This window comes from Electrona antarctica (assembly GCF_951216825.1).
Source record: "Electrona antarctica genome assembly, chromosome: 13".
Lineage (NCBI taxonomy): Eukaryota > Metazoa > Chordata > Actinopteri > Myctophiformes > Myctophidae > Electrona > Electrona antarctica.
Window position 1 is genome coordinate 25,375,020 of NC_136794.1, and position 21,191 is coordinate 25,396,210.

Below are 21,191 nucleotides of genomic sequence, written 5' to 3' on the forward strand. Positions count from 1 at the left end.
TACTAGCTCTATCAGGGTTATCCACCTGATTCTGGCCTCTCTGTCTCAATCACAATCACATGGAGACGAGATAAGACGTGAAGTGGTATTATAAAACAGATCAAATGCACTGTCAGCGCTTGGTTGGTAAATATTTGCCTGAGTGATATAGCCCTGAAACATATGTCATGACGCAATTGACCACCCTGTTTTACGCACTTGCTCCATTTACAACGTTAACGTCCACTACATAAACATTCAGATTTAAAATATAAAGTGCTCACCCCCGGGCCACGGATTTTAGAATTTTGCTCGGACGGGTATTAGCACCCGTGCCTTCCGGAATTTTCAATAAAAAGCATTTTAATCCGTTCGCCGGCCACTTGCTCATTTTTTTCACCATGTTTTCAACTACGCGACCCTATCGGTTGCGAGGTGTATTTCACTAAAATGCAATATAACTTTTTGAGGAAATGGCCACGGATCGGATTCAAATCATTTTTTTATTTAACAATACGGCAGGTACGGGTGCTAATACACACCCGAGAATAATTGTAACATCCGTGGCCCTGGGGTGCGCACTTTATATTTGAAATCTGAACGTTTATGTAGGCGTTAACGTTGTATGTAAATGGGGTACCGGTAAGTGCGTAAAACAGGTTGAAGTTCCGCCATGAATCATGTGAACCTGGGCTACCCTTAGGCTACCTGGGTGAGTGCGTGTCATCTGAGTCATCTCATTCTCAGTAGTTTCGTTTTCGCGTTTATTCGGGAGTTGGGACAACCAGGGAGCTGCTGCTGGGGAACTCGGTTGGGTGGTGGTGCAAGCAAATAAGTAAGCAAATCGTTACTATAATATATTAATTATTGTAAAGCACGACGGTAAGCACGATTGTAAAGCACAAACTCTGTTAATGTGGGCTTAAACGTCGATCGTTTACAGTCTGAACTTTGGAGTTGAATTCTTTCTTTGTTTACACACACGAACATCCTGTATGTAGTAGGTAGGGACTGTTATTGAATGCCCCGTGTTCTGTTCGTTTATGTGCACATTACAGAAAGAGTTGTGGCGCTCAACTCGGAATTGGCAAGTGAAACTGTGGGGACGTCCTGGGTAGATCTGCACTGGACTGTAGTTATAAATTGAAATTTGAAAACATTCAGTCACCATGATGCATTGTTTTTGCGACTAGCTACTCGCCTCAGATGCGGTCTCTGGCGCCATCTACTGGCGTAACAAGGTACCATGTAGCTGCAATCAATTCTTGCCAGTTGCCACTACTGCTATAAAAAGATAAACCTAAACAAAATGAATAATTTATAAACCAAAAGGGCAGGCTACTCCTTATGTTTTAGAATTTGCTTGTAATTATAAAACTTCAAAAAAACAACTCAACTGTGAACCAAACACAGTAGAGGATGTAAAGAGGATGCTTTCACTTTTGTTTCACATTTTCTTTGTGAGGTCAACCATACATCATACATTTTCATATTTCTGATTACCTTATTGATCCATTTCTCCATAGATTGATTGCGTGGATGAAGCCATGGCCAGCCAATTAGATGTACAGCTTCATGGAGACTCAATTAGCATTGTGAAAAAATATGGACCGGTTCTGAGAGATATAGTCCAAAGCAAATTTGGATGTAATGCTGAATTCTATGGTGTGGGTTCAGGCAATAGGAAACCAACCGTGGTCCCTGAGAAGAAGTTTTCTGTTGAGCTGCACAAGGGCCTGAAGGTGTCTGTATGGAAAGCTGATCTCACCAGCTTCCGAGTGGATGCTGTGGTCAATGCCGCTAATGACCAACTTCAACATTATGGTGGCCTTGCATTGGCACTGTCCAGAGCTGGTGGCTCAGTGATCCAGCAAGAGAGTGATAAATACATTCAACAGAATGGTAAATTGCAAACAGGTGACGCAGTTGTCACTAATGCTGGTGGAGCCCTGCCATGCAAAAAGATAATTCATGCCGTGGGCCCATGTCTACCAGCATTTCCAACTGCAGCCATGGTTTCTCAGGCTGAGCCCAAACTGGCAAAGGCAGTGAAGAGCATCCTTAATCAAGTGGAGAAACATGGTCTGCAATCTGTGGCGATTCCTGCTCTGAGTTCTGGCCTGTTCAACTTCCCCCTGCACCGATGTGCAGACGTAATAGTGTCAACACTGAAAGAATACCATGACAAGACATACCAAACGAAATATCCACTACGTGAGATCCACCTGGTGAACCATGACGATCCTTCTGTCGGTGAAATGCACAGAGCCTGTCAGAACCTTGTCTCCACCACAACTAAATCATACAGCCACGCAGCTGGGAGTCATGGAAAAGGTGCCTCCAACGCCTCAACAACCACTGTTCAAGTTAACAATGTCAGAATGACCCTGAAGAAGGGTAAAATTGAGGAACAGCAGGTAAGAATACATAGGGAGGCAGTTATATTCTATTTTGCATGAAACAAGCATCAACTAATATTGGTGTGGAAGTTTTGAGTTTTCCTTTGATATGATGATTTAGTTTAGAACTTGTAGTCAAGTGATATTTCCTTTTGGTTAAAATAAGCGTTAAATAAAGTAATAAGAGTGTTTAGTAACAGGGGTTTCCCCTTCTCTTTACAGGTTTTTAGTAAACAGAAAATACATGTTCAGGCCAGGATATGGGTTGTATCCAATTAGGAGAACTCATACAGGATACAGTAAAAGTTAAATTGGAAGTGATGGAAAAACAAAATAAAATAAAACAAGCAGGCAAAATTGGAACTGGACACCTATAAAATGGAAGCTACTCTCTCCTGATTAGGATGAAATTGGCAACCCACCTGCATTTTTCCCCTTCCCTTTATTAAAGAGATGGAGAGACCGCGTGAAGAGCACTATTACTATCTGTTTTTTAACGAAAAAATATCACTTTCAATACCTTTTAAAGAGAATCGTCGGCCTGGGCCGTAGCTCAGCGGTCCAGGCACCCTGGCTGGTAGCCCAGTCTGGCCGTGTGACGTGGGTTCGACTCTCGATCCCGACGGCCCCATGTCACCCCCCCAATCTCTATCCCCATTTCCTGTCAGCCTACTGTCTATCCCTCTATAAACAATATAAAATAAAGGCGAAAGCCACACACATTTAAAAAAATCACACCCGTGTGAACTGAGTGACCATAGCAACCGTGCTCATTTTTTGAGCACAGACAGACTAACAGCCAGTTGTAGGAGTGGTTTACACCACTCAAAAAGAGAACCGTCAGTACAAGAGGATGAAGTTTTTAATAATTCCTCTGTATTTGTTTTGTCTCCTTTCAGACGGATGTGATCGTGAACACTGCTTCAAAATCGCTCAAGCTGTCAGATGGTCAGATCTCCAACGCTATTTTGCAAAAAGCTGGTCACAAAATGCAAAATGAAATTGAGAAATATTATAGAAACTCTCACCAGAAATATCATGTCATGGTGACACAAGCATACAAGCTACATTGTAAAGAGGTGTATCACACATTGTGTGCTAATAGTTACCAAGAATCAGCACAACAGGTACAGCATGAGTGAACATTTCTTTCAGATTATCGCAACTGGCATTTCACATAACATCACATTACTGTGTGCATCATGGCATACCTTATATATATATACTGTATATGCTTGTCTCCCTGTTTATTAATATAAACTCCATTTCAGATTCTTTCCCAAGCAATATGGGAATGCTTAACCCAGGCAACCGCAAAATCCCACAGATCAATTGCCTTCCCAGCCATTGGTACTGGTAATCTGGGATTCAGTAATACTGAGGTCGCCACGATCATGACAGATATAATGGAGAAATTTGCCCATAAACACCAACAAGTTATCATGGACATTGACATTGTCATTTTTCCTTCTGACAATGACACATTTAAGGTAAGAAGTGTGTTGCCAATATTAGTCTGCAGTTCATGGCAAATTGTTCCTTATGAATAATTCAAAAGAATACTGCATTTGTATGATAATTTTTTAAACGGTCACAAAAGCGATAAAGCAATTAACAATAAAAGCTAAGGATAGATACCATGATGATAATACAGAGTTAAACAGCAATATTAAATTCCATTCCATTTAATTGTAAAATATCTACTAGAAAATATATAACCCTCTTTCTAGGCTTTTGAGGATCAGTTGAGATCTCTCCAAGGCAGGACATCTGATTCTTCCCCTAGCTCTTCACAAGGTAAGAACAAGATGTTTCCCTTCATTTTTGTCATGTCCTCTTTTTGATTTTATTTCAATTTTGTGTCTGCACCGTCTAGTTCTTGTTTTATCTTTGTGAAATGAAAGTCTTAATACTTTCACCTTTTCACGTCTTTCTTGTAAACCGGAAAATGTTAATAAAGAGATGGGGGGGGGGGGGGGGGGATCATATTGTGCCATATTCCATATTGGAAAATAAATAACAATTCAAACATGCAGAAGTAATTGTCTTTCTCATGCATGCTTTTCTTATCAGGATTTGAGCACAGCAATGTCAGTCAGGCACATCCAAGTGTGACTCCCAATCCACAGATCAGACTGACCAATGCATCTGATGAAGCGACACAGGAAGCCAAAGAATGGCTGGAACTCCTTCTCTTCTATTCCTCTGGCTCTATCGTTGTGCACAACAACTTCATCCAGTACTTTGGGGAGCAGGAATTCCAACAGTTGCACCGTGAAGCCAAACAAGGTGTCTCTATTGAGGAGTTCTTTGAGAACGGTTGTGCTGGCGTAATAGTAAAAGGGGAATCAAATGAAGATATCAGAGTTGTTGCGTTGCAAGTGGAAGCCATGCTCTGCAAAGTCCAGAAGGACTTTGTCGACGAGGAAGTTGACTTGATGACCCTGACGGCCTCTCCCAAGGTGTCCTATGAAAGAAAGCCATGTGAGAAGTCCGGTCAGGACTTCTGTGACAGAGATAATGAGATGCGCTCTTGTGGGCTGAAAGTGGTCAGGGTAAGAGAGAAGTCAACAAAACATGTTTGTCAGTCTGTATATCATTCCAAATGGACCACCACCATTTAAAGAATAACATAATACTCCACCAAAGATATATTTAATTGATTTAGTGTTATGGAAACTATCACAAAATTGCCTGACCAAAAGTTTTTTTTTAAATTATTATTATATGATGCCGTTAGGTTGACCGAGTGGAGAACTGCACTCTGAAGGAGCACTTTGACCTGAAGCGAAAACAGCTACAGTCTACAAACGCTCCTCAACGAATGTACCAACGCATTCGCGTGCAGTTCTGCAATATGGTCAGCCATGTTGGATTCCAGAGGGAGTATGCACCACCCGATGGTATGTTAATGAATCTTTTACAAAATACGGAACATAGGTGACATAATAATGATTGTTTTTCTTTTCTTTTCTTCTAATAACCTGTCATGTAGTATAGTAATGGAATGTGTTGTTTGTAATCAGTGATGCAATGTAATGGGTCCCGGGACCCAGGGGTGGTCTTTTAGATGGGTCCCAGGGACATTTTACGAGTCCTACTTCACCAACGTTAGAGTACAGTACTGAGTGCAGTATTGCATCCCAGGACCCCCGGAGTGTGACATGATTGCGTCCTTTCTCAAATTAGTGGGCTATTTGCATTACTGAAGGATGGATAAAAAGAAAGATGGGGTACAAATAAAAATACAAATTATTCCATGCACAGACCCACGGTATGGAGATGGCATTTACTTCACTGGCAAAGTGGACGAGGCCATGAACGTGTGGAAAAGCATGGAAGAGAAGTATCTGTACTTTGTGGAGGCCCAGGTGCTGACGGGGAACTCCGTCCTTGGTGAACCAGGTTTGATTGTGCCACCTCCTATCAGAGATGATCCACTCTGTCGCTACGACAGTCTACATGGAGGAATGGGTATATCTGTCATTTTCAATGGTCACCAAGCTTTGCCAGAGTACATTATCATCTGCAAACTTCTCAGTAACTAAGGAAGAGAATATGTTGGGGATTTATTTCCCCCCTTCTTTCGTTAAATTAATAATAATAATCAGATTTCTGTGATCTTGTACTGTTTCTGACTGAGGTAGTGATAATTAAATCATTTATGTTGAATTATTGGTTTCTGGCTAAGCATCCTATCTTGAGGAGCCACTGGAGGAAAGGCACTACGTTATATATTTTATAACCTTGTTATATACACTTATTATGGGTTTGATTTAGAAGATTGTCCTTGTATGCTGTACAACTAAATTCTTATTAATATGTAAAATCTAGTGATTCATTATTACTCTGTGATAAATAATGCAAATTCCAAGTTTTCTCCATATAATAAGTGCCTTCAGAGAAAATGTCCAATGTTTCCTGAAATAGAAGTGATTTTGGTTTGTTTTTGTTTTGTATGACATACTGGGAGTAACAACATAATTTATGCAAGACAATGACTACATTTGTTGTAACAAGTAACAACTGACAATGGCCATTGGCCATGTGTGTACCAGACTGAGTAGTGAAACTGTGACACTGAAATCTAAAATAAAACCTGATCGCTGTTTGAATGTCAGGTTTGCTCTTTGTGTAAAGAATGTAGAATAACCAGTCTAAAGGGAATGCAGTGACATCATAACACGGTATTATACTACAATCATTTCAGATGCATCATCACAACTACAAAAAAACTAGTTGATCCATTAACGTTCAAGGGTGTCAATGAGTGGACTGAAAATAGCTTATCTTATTTAAAATACATGCACTTACTAAACTGGTATTGCAGTCAGATATTTACGCATTGTGATTTGTGAAAAGCTATTAACTGGTCATTGAAGTAATCTGATCTGAGTTCTGTATACCTTTTAATAAAATAATATTTGAAGGTCAACACTACATTATTACAAACAATGTCTGACAATGTATAATATACATTACGTGTACATGAACATTAAGCACTTGGATATAAAATGTAAGTTTCTGTGGAAAACTACATGTCCAAAACTTGACATCCACTTATTGTCAATGCAATGTTGTTACCACAACATTTTCTTCTTCTTCTGAAATATTCTATTAGGTCCATTTATGATCAAGTAAAAGGTCTAGTTTTTTCCACATAACCAGCTCCATAAAATAAAAATAAAAAATACATTTGAATAATTTAAACAACAGAATGCTAAGGATGGACAGGGTGTCTAAATGTGTTTCGAAATGGCAATGGATTCCTTTTTTATTTACCTTGGTGGCGTACAGTATAGGGTGTGTATATTTTATTTACCTTGGTGGTGTACAGTATAGGGTGTGTATAGCTGCCATTACTGTCAGAAAGAGACTGACAGTCTATCAAACTGTAGGACATTTTGACTTAAGCAAGCATCTGTAAAATTACAGTCTATGCACTCAGGAACATGTTTTGATGCACCTACCACATCTGCAGCTGCCTACAAAAAGCTAAATGAATGATAAAAATACAACACACGTGTTAACATGGTTCTGTACAAAGGATCACTCCAGTTAAAGAAGTGTAGTTGAACTAGGCTGTCGGATCTGAAACTATAAATTATGTCTGGACCTCATGAAATATGCAGGTCCTGCTGTATACAGTATATCATTTTTTTTTAACAGATTATTTTTCACCCTTTTTTCTACCACTTTAGTTAAACGCCAATTTACCCTCCCGACACATTTCTTTGCACCCTACTGGTGCACATGCCAGTGAGGAGACCCCCAGAAGGACATGTGCCTCTGTCCTCCATTCAACACTCTGACAAGCACTCCAGCCCGCTGGAGTGTCTAGCCGTCTAGCGCAATGATAAAGATCACCCTACGGCCAATTGTGTTCGTATATACCTGTAGATGCTCAGCCAATCCAGAAGCACCGCAGTGGATTTGATTGAATCCCTAGACTGTGACCATCAGAGCACCAGATACTGGAATATTAAATATAATAGCAACCCTCACTGGTCTATGGATGCCCTTACTTCTGCAGAATACCCATCAAAACAGAAGAGAACAGTCTTCTAGTCAGCTGGTCCCTGATTGAAACGAGGTCTTGAAACGCATACCTACACAAATTACACATTCACACAAACCAGTGTCTCCTTTTGCATGAAGGTAAACATACATGCATGGGCACATGTACGCACTAACGCACACACACACACGCACAACTGTCACTCTGTGCATTCAGCTATCTCCGTGCCATCTACAAGCAGTGTTTGGATGATGCCGTCTCGCCTCTTTCCACTACTGACAGCCTTGATGCAGCAGTCATGATCGCCAAGAGTGAAGTGCGTCTCAGTGCCGTCCTCCACAAACTCCCCCTTTAGAAACAAACCGGTACGAAAAAGTAAGGTTTGACTTCTGATAGTATTCTCCAGAATACCAAGTACTATGGAGTCTTATATTTCCAGCTCCAGATCAGCAGAGCCTGATTTTGTCGTAACCATTATCCTGTATAGTCCGGCAGCCGGCAGGCTTCTTTTGTTTAAAGTGGGAAATTTGGTATATTTTTATTGGGAAATTTAGTGGGAAATTTGGTATATTTTTTATTGGCCTAAAATATTGTCTATATACATACATTCATGAATCCACTTGCTGACCGGCTGTTAGTATTGGGCAATCCTTTTTATAGGGGTTTCTTGTGACCCTACCATTGACACCCTATGGCTGGCAAAAATGTCAAATGTTCCTTTTGCTTTAAGTAGCATGTGACATGTCAAACTAGGGGTTTTTCATGATTCAGAATCCATTCCAACCATTAGTTTTGCACAAAATACACTCCTTGGGCTAAAAGCAGCCATAGCCACTTTCCCAAATGTGCCCAAAATATGCTGACCTCATCACATTTGTCATGATGTCTATGGCTGTTTTTAGCCCAAGGAGTGTATTTTGTGCAAAACTAATGGTTGGAATGGATTCAGAATCATGAAAACCCCCTAGTTTGACATGTCACATGCTACTTAAAGCAAAAGGAAAGTTTGACATTTTTGCCTGCCATAGGATGTAAATGGTAGGGTCACAAGAAACCTCTATAAAAAAAATTGCCCAATACTTTCAGCCGGTCAGCAAGTGGATTCATGAATGTATGCATATAGACAATATTTTAGGCCAATAAATATATACCAAATTTCCCACCCGTCCACCTCGGCTTCGGCTGTAGGACTAGTAGGAGTAAAATGTATGAATTCCTAAACTGACAATTACACTGAAGTACCAGAAAAACATCAAAGTCACACTGAAGATTCACACTTACGGCAGTCTCCATCTTTTGTCCATTACACCAAATATCCATAGTATCTTTCTCTGTGAAAAGAAAAAGAGAAATTCATTTAATAACAGACAACTGAAAATGAGAACACATTGTGATGATTCTGTTAGTGACAGTAACAAAGCACAGCACAGGATGTATAAACAACGGAAAACTCCAAGTGATTGCTGCTCATGCATGTACATAATAGACTTGTACCTCATTCACTTATATTAGTAATATTTTAGCAGCCTATTTCTAAGTGTGGCTTCCCAAGAGACTGAGCACTGATCATAACTCAGAGTGCCATGTAATTACTGTATCTTTAGTAGATATGTCCCGATACTGTATCGATATCGGCCCTTATTTGTCATATCGGGTCATATCGGTATTGGCAAATATGCCAGTCTAACCACCGATCCGACACAGGGGTAAGGGGTTGACACTATGGCTGGAGTTTGCTTTGGAGTTGCCCAAACTGCAAGTGCACATTTGAGTGTCTGCTATAAACACAACACAAGATATATAGCTAGATAGCTATAAACACAACACGAGATCACAACACTGGTATCGGTATTCGGTATCGGCTAACACAGAAATTGCTGTTATGTATCTTGTATAACTTGTGGCTTAATTATGCAGAAGAAAGGATTCACAAACACCATCTTTATCACTTGCAAATGAAAATATTTGGAACAGGAACAACATTTAGGTTATGTGGGAGTCCTTTCTTCTGCATTAGACGGCCAATGGTCTTGTCCAATACACTTGTCGATCTGCAGACGTGCAAAAGGCATCAACAGACATTAAGAATGTCTCTGGAAGCATTCCCTGACATGCTGTGTGCAGGCAAGCAATATGTGGATATTCCATCAGGTGCCTGCATGAAAATGCATTCCTGATCGTTTAGGCTGCACTAGCTGTTCTAGTATTTGCCTTTACCCACATCATTGTAGGCATTAATGATTATTATTGATCAAAAATCGCATTGTGAAAATATTTTGTGAAAGCACCAATAGGCATCCTAACAATATTGTGTACAGTATTTAGTAAAAGATATAGTGATATTTGATTGTATCCATGTGACCCAGCCCTACCTGTGCATGCCAGTGCATCCTACAATGTGTTTATCATAGTACTGCACATGCAGGCTACACAGAAGCCATTACACTGTCATTACCGTGGATCAATTTAGCAGTCATAAGTCTTTATATTACTAGCCAGGTGTTATGTGATCCGATCATCTGTATTAATGTCTGTTACTATAAGCAAGGAGTCAAGCAAGGTGAACATGGTACTGTAAAGACCTGGGCTTTAAGCTGCTAAAGAGATTAGCCCTCAACATTGACTTTACATCCATGCCAACACATCAGTGGGTACTGGCCGGGTAGTCATCAATTCTCAAGTTCTCTACTCCAGTCAGTGGTTCGCAAACATTTTCATGTCAAGAACCCCCAAATCTCTCACAATTTTTCTAAATGTTTAAAAAATAGCCGATCTACAAGATCACAATGCATTGCAAAGTGCTGTAAGCTTGTAGATCAGCTATTTTCTAATAGCTGATCAACAAAATAGGGTTAAAGATGATTTATAAAATTGGGTTAGTGGTTAAACCGTTCCTCATTTTGCTGGAGACCCCCTACCCTGGAACCCCCTCATGGACCACTGGGGGTCCTCGGCTCAGACCCCACTTTGAGAGTGCTGTTGTGCTGTACGTTCCAACTCTAATTAATTGGAATGACTAAATCCAGTCACTACAGCTTCAGACTCTGTTCCCCATCGGTGGAAAAACAGCTCAGGTGTACATGATATAGAACCTGTGGTCCGAGGACCACTGGTGGTGGTCTTTGATGGGGTTCTTTCTGGCATGGTGTCGTCTTTGTGTTGTTCGTATTTATTTGTTATATGTGAAAAATCACACCCGTGTGAACTGAGTGGTGTAAGGTCTGTCTGACGTAATGAAATCATGTCTGACGTATTGAAATCACACCGGGGTGTGATTTCATTACCTGGCTTTGTTTGTGCAGAAAAAATGAGCATGGTTGCTATGTTCACCCTGTTCACCCGGGTGTGATTTCATTACGTCATTACAACAGGGTGAACATAGCAACCATGCTCATTTTTTCTGCACAAAAAAGCCAGTTGTAGGAGTGGTTTACACCACTCAAAAATAATGGAATGCACACACGCAAATGCCAAAAGAAACAAACTGTGCTACACAATGGCTAATAAAGGAATCTGAATCTGAATCCTGGTGGTCCCCAGCTAAATGATGGAGTTGGTAACGAAATGGACCCTTATAGATCTTTAACTCTTGAGAGCGTAACATTTATTTTACGCTCTCAAGAGTTACATTTATTGTTAATATGAATTACTTAATTTACGTCTACACAATATTAGAGAATGTAGAAGAAATGTTATTTTGATCAACGTTTGCATGTTATCTCTCATATGGTACCACCATCAATACAGCATGGAATTGTGGACAAAATCTTATCCAACAACAATAAAATATTTCGGGTCTGATCTCATCAAATGGTGGTCCGTGGCTCAAATGCCCAATAAATAATGGGCCTTGCCCTTGATACAAAAAGGGTTTGAAAACCACTCATGTAGAATCAAATGTGGAGAATCAATGAACACACAAACCCATACCCAGGAGGCCAGGACTACGCTACAGTCTTACCCAGGACTACGCTACAGTCTTACCCAGGACTACGCTACAGTCTTACCCAGGACTACGCTACAGTCTTACCCAGGACTACGCTACAGTCTTACCCAGGACCACCCTACAGTCTTACCCAGGACCACCCTACAGTCTTACCCAGGACCACCCTACAGTCTTACCCAGGACTACCCTACAGTCTTACCCAGGACCACCCTACAGTCTTACCCAGGACCACCCTACAGTCTTACCCAGGACCACCCTACAGTCTTACCCAGGACCACCCTACAGTCTTACCCAGGACTACGCTACAGTCTTACCCAGGACTACGCTACAGTCTTACCCAGGACTACGCTACAGTCTTACCCAGGACTACGCTACAGTCTTACCCAGGACCACCCTACAGTCTTACCCAGGACCACCCTACAGTCTTACCCAGGACCACCCTACAGTCTTACCCAGGACTACGCTACAGTCTTACCCAGGACCACCCTACAGTCTTACCCAGGACCACCCTACAGTCTTACCCAGGACCACCCTACAGTCTTACCCAGGACCACCCTACAGTCTTACCCAGGACCACCCTACAGTCTTACCCAGGACCACCCTACAGTCTTACCCAGGACCACCCTACAGTCTTACCCAGGACCACCCTACAGTCTTACCCAGGACCACCCTACAGTCTTACCCAGGACCACCCTACAGTCTTACCCAGGACTACGCTACAGTCTTACCCAGGACCACCCTACAGTCAGACGTGATTACCCAGGACCACCCTACAGTCAGACGTGATTACCCAGGACCACCCTACAGTCAGACGTGCTTACCCAGGACCATCCTACAGTCAGACATGCTTACCCAGGACCATCCTACAGTCTTCCCCAGGACCATCCTACAGTCAGACATGCTTACCCAGGACCACCCTACAGTCTTACCCAGGACCATCCTACAGTCTTACCCAGGACCACCCTACAGTCTTACCCAGGACCACCCTACAGTCTTACCCAGGACCACCCTACAGTCTTACCCAGGACCACCCTACAGTCTTACCCAGGACTACGCTACAGTCTTACCCAGGACTACGCTACAGTCTTACCCAGGACTACGCTACAGTCTTACCCAGGACTACGCTACAGTCTTACCCAGGACCACCCTACAGTCTTACCCAGGACCACCCTACAGTCTTACCCAGGACCACCCTACAGTCTTACCCAGGACTACGCTACAGTCTTACCCAGGACCACCCTACAGTCTTACCCAGGACCACCCTACAGTCTTACCCAGGACCACCCTACAGTCTTACCCAGGACCACCCTACAGTCTTACCCAGGACCACCCTACAGTCTTACCCAGGACCACCCTACAGTCTTACCCAGGACCACCCTACAGTCTTACCCAGGACCACCCTACAGTCTTACCCAGGACCACCCTACAGTCTTACCCAGGACCACCCTACAGTCTTACCCAGGACTACGCTACAGTCTTACCCAGGACCACCCTACAGTCAGACGTGATTACCCAGGACCACCCTACAGTCAGACGTGATTACCCAGGACCACCCTACAGTCAGACGTGCTTACCCAGGACCATCCTACAGTCAGACATGCTTACCCAGGACCATCCTACAGTCTTCCCCAGGACCATCCTACAGTCAGACATGCTTACCCAGGACCACCCTACAGTCTTACCCAGGACCATCCTACAGTCAGACATGCTTACCCAGGACCACCCTACAGTCAGACGTGCTTACCCAGGACCACCCTACAGTCAGACATGCTTACCCAGGACCACCCTACAGTCAGACATGCTTACCCAGGACCACCCTACAGTCAGACGTGCTTACCCAGGACCACCCTACAGTCTTACCCAGGACCACCCTACAGTCTTACCCAGGACCACCCTACAGTCAGACGTGCTTACCCACGACCACCCTACAGTCAGACATGCTTACCCAGGACCACCCTACAGTCCACACCGTCCAAGTTGAGCACCCAGGTGCTGGTGACCTTTGACCGGTTCTCCATGTACTTCTTCAGGCTCTTCCCGTTGATCTCCAAGGTGTATTCGTATGCGAAGCCGCTCACTGCATCTATGTTGATGGTTGCCTTGGTGTCCGAGTTGCCCACGTTAAAGGTCTCCTTTCCCACGAGCTTGAACATCCAGTCCCTCCGAATGAGTTCCTGTTACATGACATCAATGTAGTCCAAAGCTTTTGTTTAAAAGGTGGCACTTTAACAACAACAAAAATCACACTTGTGTGAAGTGAGGGGTGCCCAATGTGTCTGCCACTGTGCCACATGGCGTCACGGCAGGGCATGCTGATTGTGGGGGGGCATGCTGATTCTTTTTTTTTTTCATGTCTGAAAGCCAGACATTGGAGGGGTGAGTGCCCCACAAAAACAAACATTAGGCTACATACTGTGTGCCTCTGTACATGATGGGAGTACGTTTAAACACATTCAGCCTGTCATAATTACAATATTATTGGGAATCTCAGTATAGGCGAAAATTTCAAATAACTTTTAGAAATTTCAGGTTTTCATGTGTCTCATTGTGATGTATTGTGAATTTGTGATGTAATGTGAGCTTGTAGATCAGATATTTTCTGTTATAAATTATGTTCTATGGTCGAAGTGATATTTTTAAGTCGCTCGATTCAGTATTTAGTTATTTGATATTCATTTGAGCTGCCCCGCCCCCTTCCTAAGTTCCTATACAAACCTATTGTAATTCCAAACTCCATTTTCTGGTGTGCGGGGGAATTTGTTTTTCATTTATTTTTAATAATTGTTTTGGACATGAACCTCCTCCAGGAGGAGGACGGAGGAGACTAAAAAAAAATAATGCGTATGCATAAAGTGAGTGGCAAATCGAGTGGCAAAATGAGTTTAACGTGGTTTAACATTGTTTAATGCAATCAGATAGGACTTTTCTGTTTGGATGTATGGGCTGTCAAGGCCAGAAAGTAGTTTTTTGCCACTCACAGTGATGTAAATAGATTTAGGTCTATAATGTAATAGGTCCCAGGGCCCAGGGGTGGTCTATTACTATTAGATGGGTCCCAGGGACATTGTATGAGTCCTACTTCAACGACGTTAGAGTACAGTACTGAGTACAGTATTGCATCCCAGGACCCCAGTGGGGTGACATGATTGTGTCCTTTCTCAGTTAAGTGAGTCTAAGGATGGAAGCTATTTGCATCACTACACTCACTTCCAGGTATGATGATGCTGTCACACGCATACCCTCTTAGAGGTGCTGCCTGTAAGTGATATATTTTGTGATCTTAAGTGATATTTTTGTAATCATGAAGAGTGTAATCATTACTATAGTGTTAACATGGGGTCTCCCCTTCTCTCCAGCTGTTTAGTAAATAGAAAATACATCTTCAGGTCACTGGCCCGGGATACCAATTTCATCCAAACAGGAGAGGAGAGAGAACAGGATACAGGAAGGATAAACAAGTGAAATTGAAAGTGATGCCATCAAAAGAATGAGCACACAAATGTGGTTCTCTCTCCTGCTCTATTGATTGGATGAGATTGGTGTCACACACCTGAAATGTATTTTCTGTTTACTACTACAGACGAGCTGGAGAGATGGGGAAACCCCTGCTGCTGGAAAAACATTTAAGCAAAAGAAAAACAACTTTTGTCTTTTAACCAAGAAGAAATCACGAACAAAACCTTTTACTCAACACAAGAGACTGTTGGCATGTATAGGCTACTGCACACAGTATGACCGAGTGGTGAGGCATGGTTTGAACTTATTGAAGAGTAAGACGATGTACCTTTCCATCAACATGGATGACCCTCTTCCCCGTGGTCGTGCCGTGTTCAAACTGTATCCGATGCACTCCGTCACTCAGTGCCACCTCCCACACGCCAACCAGGTCGTTTGACATCCCGAGACCTCCAACACCTGCTTTTTGGGTAGACACGTACAACAAAGTTGATTTAACGATGCTAGACTGGCTAACTTCACGACACGTTATCCACGGTAAGCTGTATTTTTTTTTTAAACGCAAGTTGTAGTAAATTTGAGTGCCTTTCCTTTCACAGTTTCACTTTACATCCATCCAACCCGTCCTCGATAACAGAGGGTCCTCTAGCTATATCTAGGTCGGTCAAGTAAGTTAAACATCGAATTTATGTTTGAATCGAATAGATTAATGTGCAGAGATTTCGTTGGGTCTGTCTGGCAGCATTAGGCACCCTTGGCCCGCGATGCACATTCCGGTGTCCGTGTTTTGCATAAAAATGAAGTAAGTAGCTGTAGATTAGCGCAGTCGTGCTTTTATTTTTGAAAGCCCTGAACCGGACATAGCCGTGTTTACCAAGGTTCTACCTTAGAGTAGGGTTCTACTTACTACTATAGCTAATAGTAGCTCAACCTAGCCTTTGGCCGCGCTACCAACTAGTCAACTACACACTGTTAACCATAGCACAAAACGCCAGCATTTCAATATCTTTGCAATTACCTTAATGGATTTCGAAGTCGGTCCACTCGATTAGTTTATAACAAATACGTTAAGAACCACTAAAACGTCCACTAAAACGTATGTAGCTTTCTTAGCCAAACAACACAGGCTTTACTGTTACTATGGTAACATAAGAGTGTGATTTCTAGCGACGCCCACTGGTGGAGTCATCATGTCAAAGAGTCAAATAGGTCAAACCATGATTATATGGCAGGGGTTTTCAACTGATTGTGAACCAGGGACCACCACCCCGACTAATAAGAAGCAACATGGGGACCACTGTTGTGTTCGGATAAGATTAGTGCTTTTGTAACACTTGCTATGTAATGCATGATGAATCCCATGTCATATCAGTGTTTCTCAACCGATGGTCCACGCCTCACGGACTACTAGTGGTCCATCATCCATGGCCTAATAGACCTGCAGGTGGTCCATGGGAAAATGTTTTAAAATATAAATAAAATGCCAGTTTGTTAAATGCATTAAAATATATTTAAATAATACAGTATTTCAAAAGTCCATCAAATATAAACCTTATTTGAATTAATAGCTAATAAAAAGATTGAAATTGGCCCGGGCTGGCCTAGTGGTCCATTGTTGCGTGTCTTCCCCCATCTCTTTCCCTGTTCCCTGTCGACCTACTGCATGTACATGATTCTATCAATAAAGGCCCCAATAAAAGCCCCCCAAATAAATATCTTACAAAAAAGAAGGGGGAAAAATGATTAAACCATGACTGACTGACTGACTGGCTTGATTTTATTCGTTGCAAGATACTACGTGCAACAAATTATCGAGCCCAGCCAATATTTAACTGAAATATGAGATGAAAATATAATTTCTTCTTCTTCTTCTTCTTCTTCTTCTTTTGAGAACCACTGATCTATTCCTATTCCTCAGGTTGACTGATATACAGTAACTATAGAGCAGACACATGATGACATGATTATATGGACACATTTCCTAATAATGATGACTCAATCAGGCAAGCTGGTACACTTACCCTTCTTGAAATTCTAACTCCCTTTTCTGTGGAATATCTTAACCTCAGACTTCCCAGTAGGCTACTGACAACATTGACGCACTTTCACGGAACAGTGCACAGAAGTTTCTAAATGCATGGTCAGGGACAAGGGACCACATGCTATAGCTTCACGGACCACCAGTGGTCCACAGACCACCTGTTGAAAACTCCTTTTATATTAGACCTAGATGCCATTTTTTGAGGTAAACTACTTTAAAACATTATTACTTTCAAGTTATACATACTAAAACTAATAAATCTATAACTTTTGCGTTCCTTTCACAAAAACAACCTAAGATGAAGTGCAAAGGAACTATAGGCATTATTAAATGGAATTAATCAATTAAATGGAATGCCACAACAATGGTATTTTAATGAAACAAAACAATGTCATGGTAAAATACAAAGAGTAACAGGTTTGAAAAATAGCTAATGGTAGGCACCACAGAACCCCCCTGAGGCTGAGGTTTGGTAGAAATTATGATTTGATTTCTGTTGGTTTTATTTTAATTATTATTTATGTTTGGACTGAACAATTCTGTCTTCCCACAACCTTAAAGTCCAGTCAACACCTTAGCATAACTCAGGAAAACGATATCTATGCATAATTTTACACCATAGCAAACCCTAATGTAAAAAACATTTAGAAACGGAAATGTATGCATGCAGCCATTTATGAACATAAGACGTCAACTCCACCACTTCCTTGATTTGAGAGATTAAGTAATCTTATTATTAATCGAAAAGAAAGACAAAAAGAAAAACTGTTTTCCACAGTAAATGGTGCATTTATATAGCGCCTTTATCCAAGGCGCTTTACATAGATGCAAGGTACCAACCAGCACATCAGGAGAAATTCGGGGTTCAGTGTCTTGCCCAAGGACACTTCGACATGTAGACAGGAGGAGCCGGGATTCGAACCGCCGACCCATGGATCATTGGACGACCTGCTCTACCTCTTGAGCCACAGTCGCCCCACAGTGATACATGACCTGAGTGACATGAACTCATATGTACAGAAAGGTTTTGGAGGACTTATGGCATTTTGACCAACAGTTATATCTCTGTAATTAATTCATATTTGACAAAAAGCTACCATGGCAATTTCACATTCTTTTAGTTTTCTGTAAATAGATATTTCTAACTGTCTGAGTATAGGAACCTTACAGAGCACCTTCAAGTACCTCAATCGTGCTAGAACCAATGTACAAACTTGATCCCGTATCGCTGTTGCTGATATTCTTTTAGATTCATTATTGGCTTTATTGATTATTATTATTATTATTATTATTGCTGCTACAATGTCTGAGGAACCACAACAAAATAATTGTACTCTTATATGTACACAGGATGTAATGATACATACAAATCGTGAATATTGAATGCTCACGTTTTTAAAAGCAAAAACTAGATCAGCATCTTGCAATTTAACACCTGCTAAAGGAGGAGGCAACATATTCCATTCTTTTAATTGTTTTGCACGTTCTATCACAATTTCACAGACCAGATCCAGACCCCAGTGCAAAACCACTTCAGAAAAATCAACATAGTAATTCATGTATTTAACATAACAAACGCAAGGGTTGAGCAATGGATAACCTAATGTACTAGCAAAAGTTGCCCATAGCTGGTCATTTACTGTGTAACGGATGTGTTCCTTGACCTAGACCTGAGGCTTCCTGTGCTACCCACAGAGCCCTTTGTATAAGCCATCAGTAGCCTGTTGCTGATCAGGCCATGTTTGCAGAGAGCTGCCAGCAGCTGGTTCCGGAATTTCTGGCTGATGAAGGCATACAGCACAGGATTCACTGCACAGTGTGTGTAGGCCATCAGCTGTGTCACGTGCAGGACCACGTCCACTCTGTTCTGAATGTCGCACGACTCCAACCCAAGTGATCCTCCCCGCATGAGCGTGTCTATCAGGATGGTGATGTTGTGTGGGAGCCAGCACAGAACAAACGCCAGCACCACCACTAGAATGACACGCATGGCCTTCTGCTTTTGCATGTTGCGCGTGTGGAGCAGCGTTCCTACTGTGTTGCCGTAGCAGAAAACCATCACCACCAGCGGCAGGAAGAAACCCAGTGTGTGACGCATGACGCGCACACCAATTCGCCACTTGTCGTTGCTTTCACCAGTGAGGTTTTCAGAGCACATAAGATGCCCCTCCGTCATAACCTCCTTCCGAAGTGCCACTGGCAAGGAGAGCATGCCTGCCACCAGCCATACGACACCACAGACCAGTCCCACCCGGTGACGCCTCGAAGACAGGAACTGTGCTGCTTTCACGATGGCAAAGTAGCGGTCCACGCTGATGCAAGCCAGCAAAAAGACACCAACGTAGATCGAAGCTTCCTGGAGGCCCGTCAGGAGCTTGCACAGGATGTTTCCGAAAATCCAGCCAGAACGAACGTAGACGGCCCAGAAAGGGAGCGTTAGGCAGAATAGGAGGTCCGCCAGAGCCAGGTGCATCAGGTAGATATCTGTGGAGGTTCTAAGCTTCCCCATGTAGCAGACCACATACACATACACATACACAACCAGACTGTTTCCCAGCATGCTGAGGACAAACACCACAATGTAGGTAATCATCAGGGCCGAGCCACTCAAACCCCAAATGGACGGGTCACAGGGGGTAGCCAACTCTCCTACCGGTTCATAGGTTGCATTGGACAGTTCATCAGAGATGAAGTCAAACTCGTATTCTTCAGAGTCCATTTTCAGAAACTTCATTAAAATAAAACAAATGCAATATTTAATGTAGTAGTAGTAGTAGTAACAGCACAGTAGAATTAATAACAGTAGATATTATATTAATATTACCAGCATATTGGTATACCAACCTAATATTAGTATTTTGGTACCACTGAGGTCTGACAAAATGCATTTGTTCTGAGCATCATGCATACCTTTTAATACATGTATTTTATATATATAATAATATGTAATAATATATATAATGTGTACTCCAGTCCATATCTACTATATCCATTCTAATTGAAACAAATATTCTTTCAAGTTCTTACCCGGAGGTCTCAAAACACTGAATGAAGTAAAGGTTATGTCTCCTCCTTTTCTTGAAATGAATACTGATGGAATTAAAAGCGAGCCACTTCATAAGAGACAAATGTGGTCACAGGAAATATTGTTGGGGGAGATATGTGCAGAAGAGCAGAGCAATGTTATCAATCATTGTGTCACAGGATGTTTGCTAAACCCTGGATATTATCTATCTGTAGGGCCGTGACAACAGGTGTTTTTCATCCTCAAAAACTTAAAGGACCTATAACATAAAATTCAACTTTTTCCATTTCTTTTGTGTTTTTGGGGCTCCCATATGTGTTTTCTATCCCCACAAATAACCAATTTTGAACAATCAGGCTTTCATATCATATTGGTGTTTTAATGGAAATTGCTTTCAGGAACAGCTCAACTGATTTTGGCCTCATCGTGATGTCATCAATGTCACCCTACTTTGTATAATTCCTCCTCTTCTTCAGTCTTCAGTTCCAAATTTGCATTTCCACTTTGTTTACAATGTCCACCATTGTTGATTTTCCAAGCTGGCATGGAATGGAAACAAGCCTGGTTTTATCTAGCATCAGTATTATAATGACTCAAATATTAAATAATCTGCACATCAGCACCCCCACCACCTCAGGACATTGTGGTACTGCAGCTAAAACTGCTTTCAAAGTCCAGAAAGAAATGACAAGGACTGGTTATATCAGAGTGGTGATTGAGGCTCAAACCATTAGAAATAACTTTGAGGGACATAGACAATATGATATTAAATATTAAAAGCAGTTTTAAAATGCATGTTATTTGCGCTTTAACTAAAGCTACATCCC

General features: G+C 41.9%; 3 protein-coding genes across 6 annotated transcripts; 1 reads left to right on the forward strand and 2 right to left on the reverse strand.

The window, feature by feature from the left end:
* The first annotated feature begins 525 nt into the window (after positions 1 to 525).
* On the forward strand, positions 526 to 6,479 carry parp9 (poly(ADP-ribose) polymerase family member 9). 3 transcript variants are annotated; one of them, XM_079519136.1, is made up of 9 exons: positions 526 to 814; positions 1,038 to 1,220; positions 1,506 to 2,396; positions 3,278 to 3,505; positions 3,650 to 3,868; positions 4,109 to 4,175; positions 4,452 to 4,933; positions 5,119 to 5,281; positions 5,646 to 6,479. In XM_079519136.1, the coding sequence occupies exons 3-9, from the start codon at positions 1,527 to 1,529 to the stop codon at positions 5,924 to 5,926; spliced, it is 2,310 nt and encodes a 769-aa protein (XP_079375262.1). In that variant the 5' UTR covers positions 526 to 814; positions 1,038 to 1,220; positions 1,506 to 1,526; the 3' UTR covers positions 5,927 to 6,479. The 3 variants fall into 3 exon arrangements, with proteins under 3 accessions (XP_079375262.1, XP_079375261.1, XP_079375263.1); XM_079519135.1 differs by lacking the exon at positions 1,038 to 1,220 and having other exon boundaries at positions 527 to 814; XM_079519137.1 differs by lacking the exon at positions 1,038 to 1,220 and having other exon boundaries at positions 728 to 797.
* A 110-nt stretch (positions 6,480 to 6,589) lies between these two features.
* Positions 6,590 to 16,455, reverse strand: faima (Fas apoptotic inhibitory molecule a). Of its 2 annotated transcripts, none has more exons than XM_079519139.1 (5): positions 16,317 to 16,455; positions 15,627 to 15,757; positions 13,788 to 14,016; positions 9,178 to 9,227; positions 6,590 to 8,245 (listed from the first exon to the last, which is right to left on the reverse strand). In XM_079519139.1, the coding sequence occupies exons 2-5, from the start codon at positions 15,738 to 15,740 to the stop codon at positions 8,096 to 8,098; spliced, it is 543 nt and encodes a 180-aa protein (XP_079375265.1). In that variant the 5' UTR covers positions 15,741 to 15,757; positions 16,317 to 16,455; the 3' UTR covers positions 6,590 to 8,095. The 2 variants fall into 2 exon arrangements, with proteins under 2 accessions (XP_079375265.1, XP_079375264.1); XM_079519138.1 differs by having other exon boundaries at positions 15,627 to 15,760.
* Positions 16,456 to 18,975: 2,520 nt separating this feature from the next.
* cxcr2 (chemokine (C-X-C motif) receptor 2) lies at positions 18,976 to 20,058 on the reverse strand (the record flags this gene model as incomplete). The annotated part of the gene is made up of 1 exon (XM_079517714.1): positions 18,976 to 20,058. The coding sequence occupies one exon, from the start codon at positions 20,056 to 20,058 to the stop codon at positions 18,976 to 18,978; it is 1,083 nt and encodes a 360-aa protein (XP_079373840.1).
* Positions 20,059 to 21,191: the final 1,133 nt, after the last annotated feature.

Coding starts and splice junctions, on each gene's coding strand:
- parp9 (XM_079519136.1), top strand. CDS start 1,527: ATGGCCAGCCAATTAGATGTACAGCTTCATGGAGACTCAATTAGCATT. Junction 3,506..3,649: donor ACCAAGAATCAGCACAACAG/GTACAGCATGAG, acceptor ACTCCATTTCAG/ATTCTTTCCCAAGCAATATG. Junction 5,282..5,645: donor GGAGTATGCACCACCCGATG/GTATGTTAATGA, acceptor TTCCATGCACAG/ACCCACGGTATGGAGATGGC.
- faima (XM_079519139.1), bottom strand. CDS start 15,740: ATGTCAAACGACCTGGTTGGCGTGTGGGAGGTGGCACTGAGTGACGGA. Junction 14,017..15,626: donor TCATCCATGTTGATGGAAAG/GTACATCGTCTT, acceptor GTCATGTAACAG/GAACTCATTCGGAGGGACTG. Junction 9,228..13,787: donor GGACTGTAGGGTGGTCCTGG/GTAAGCATGTCT, acceptor TTCTTTTCACAG/AGAAAGATACTATGGATATT.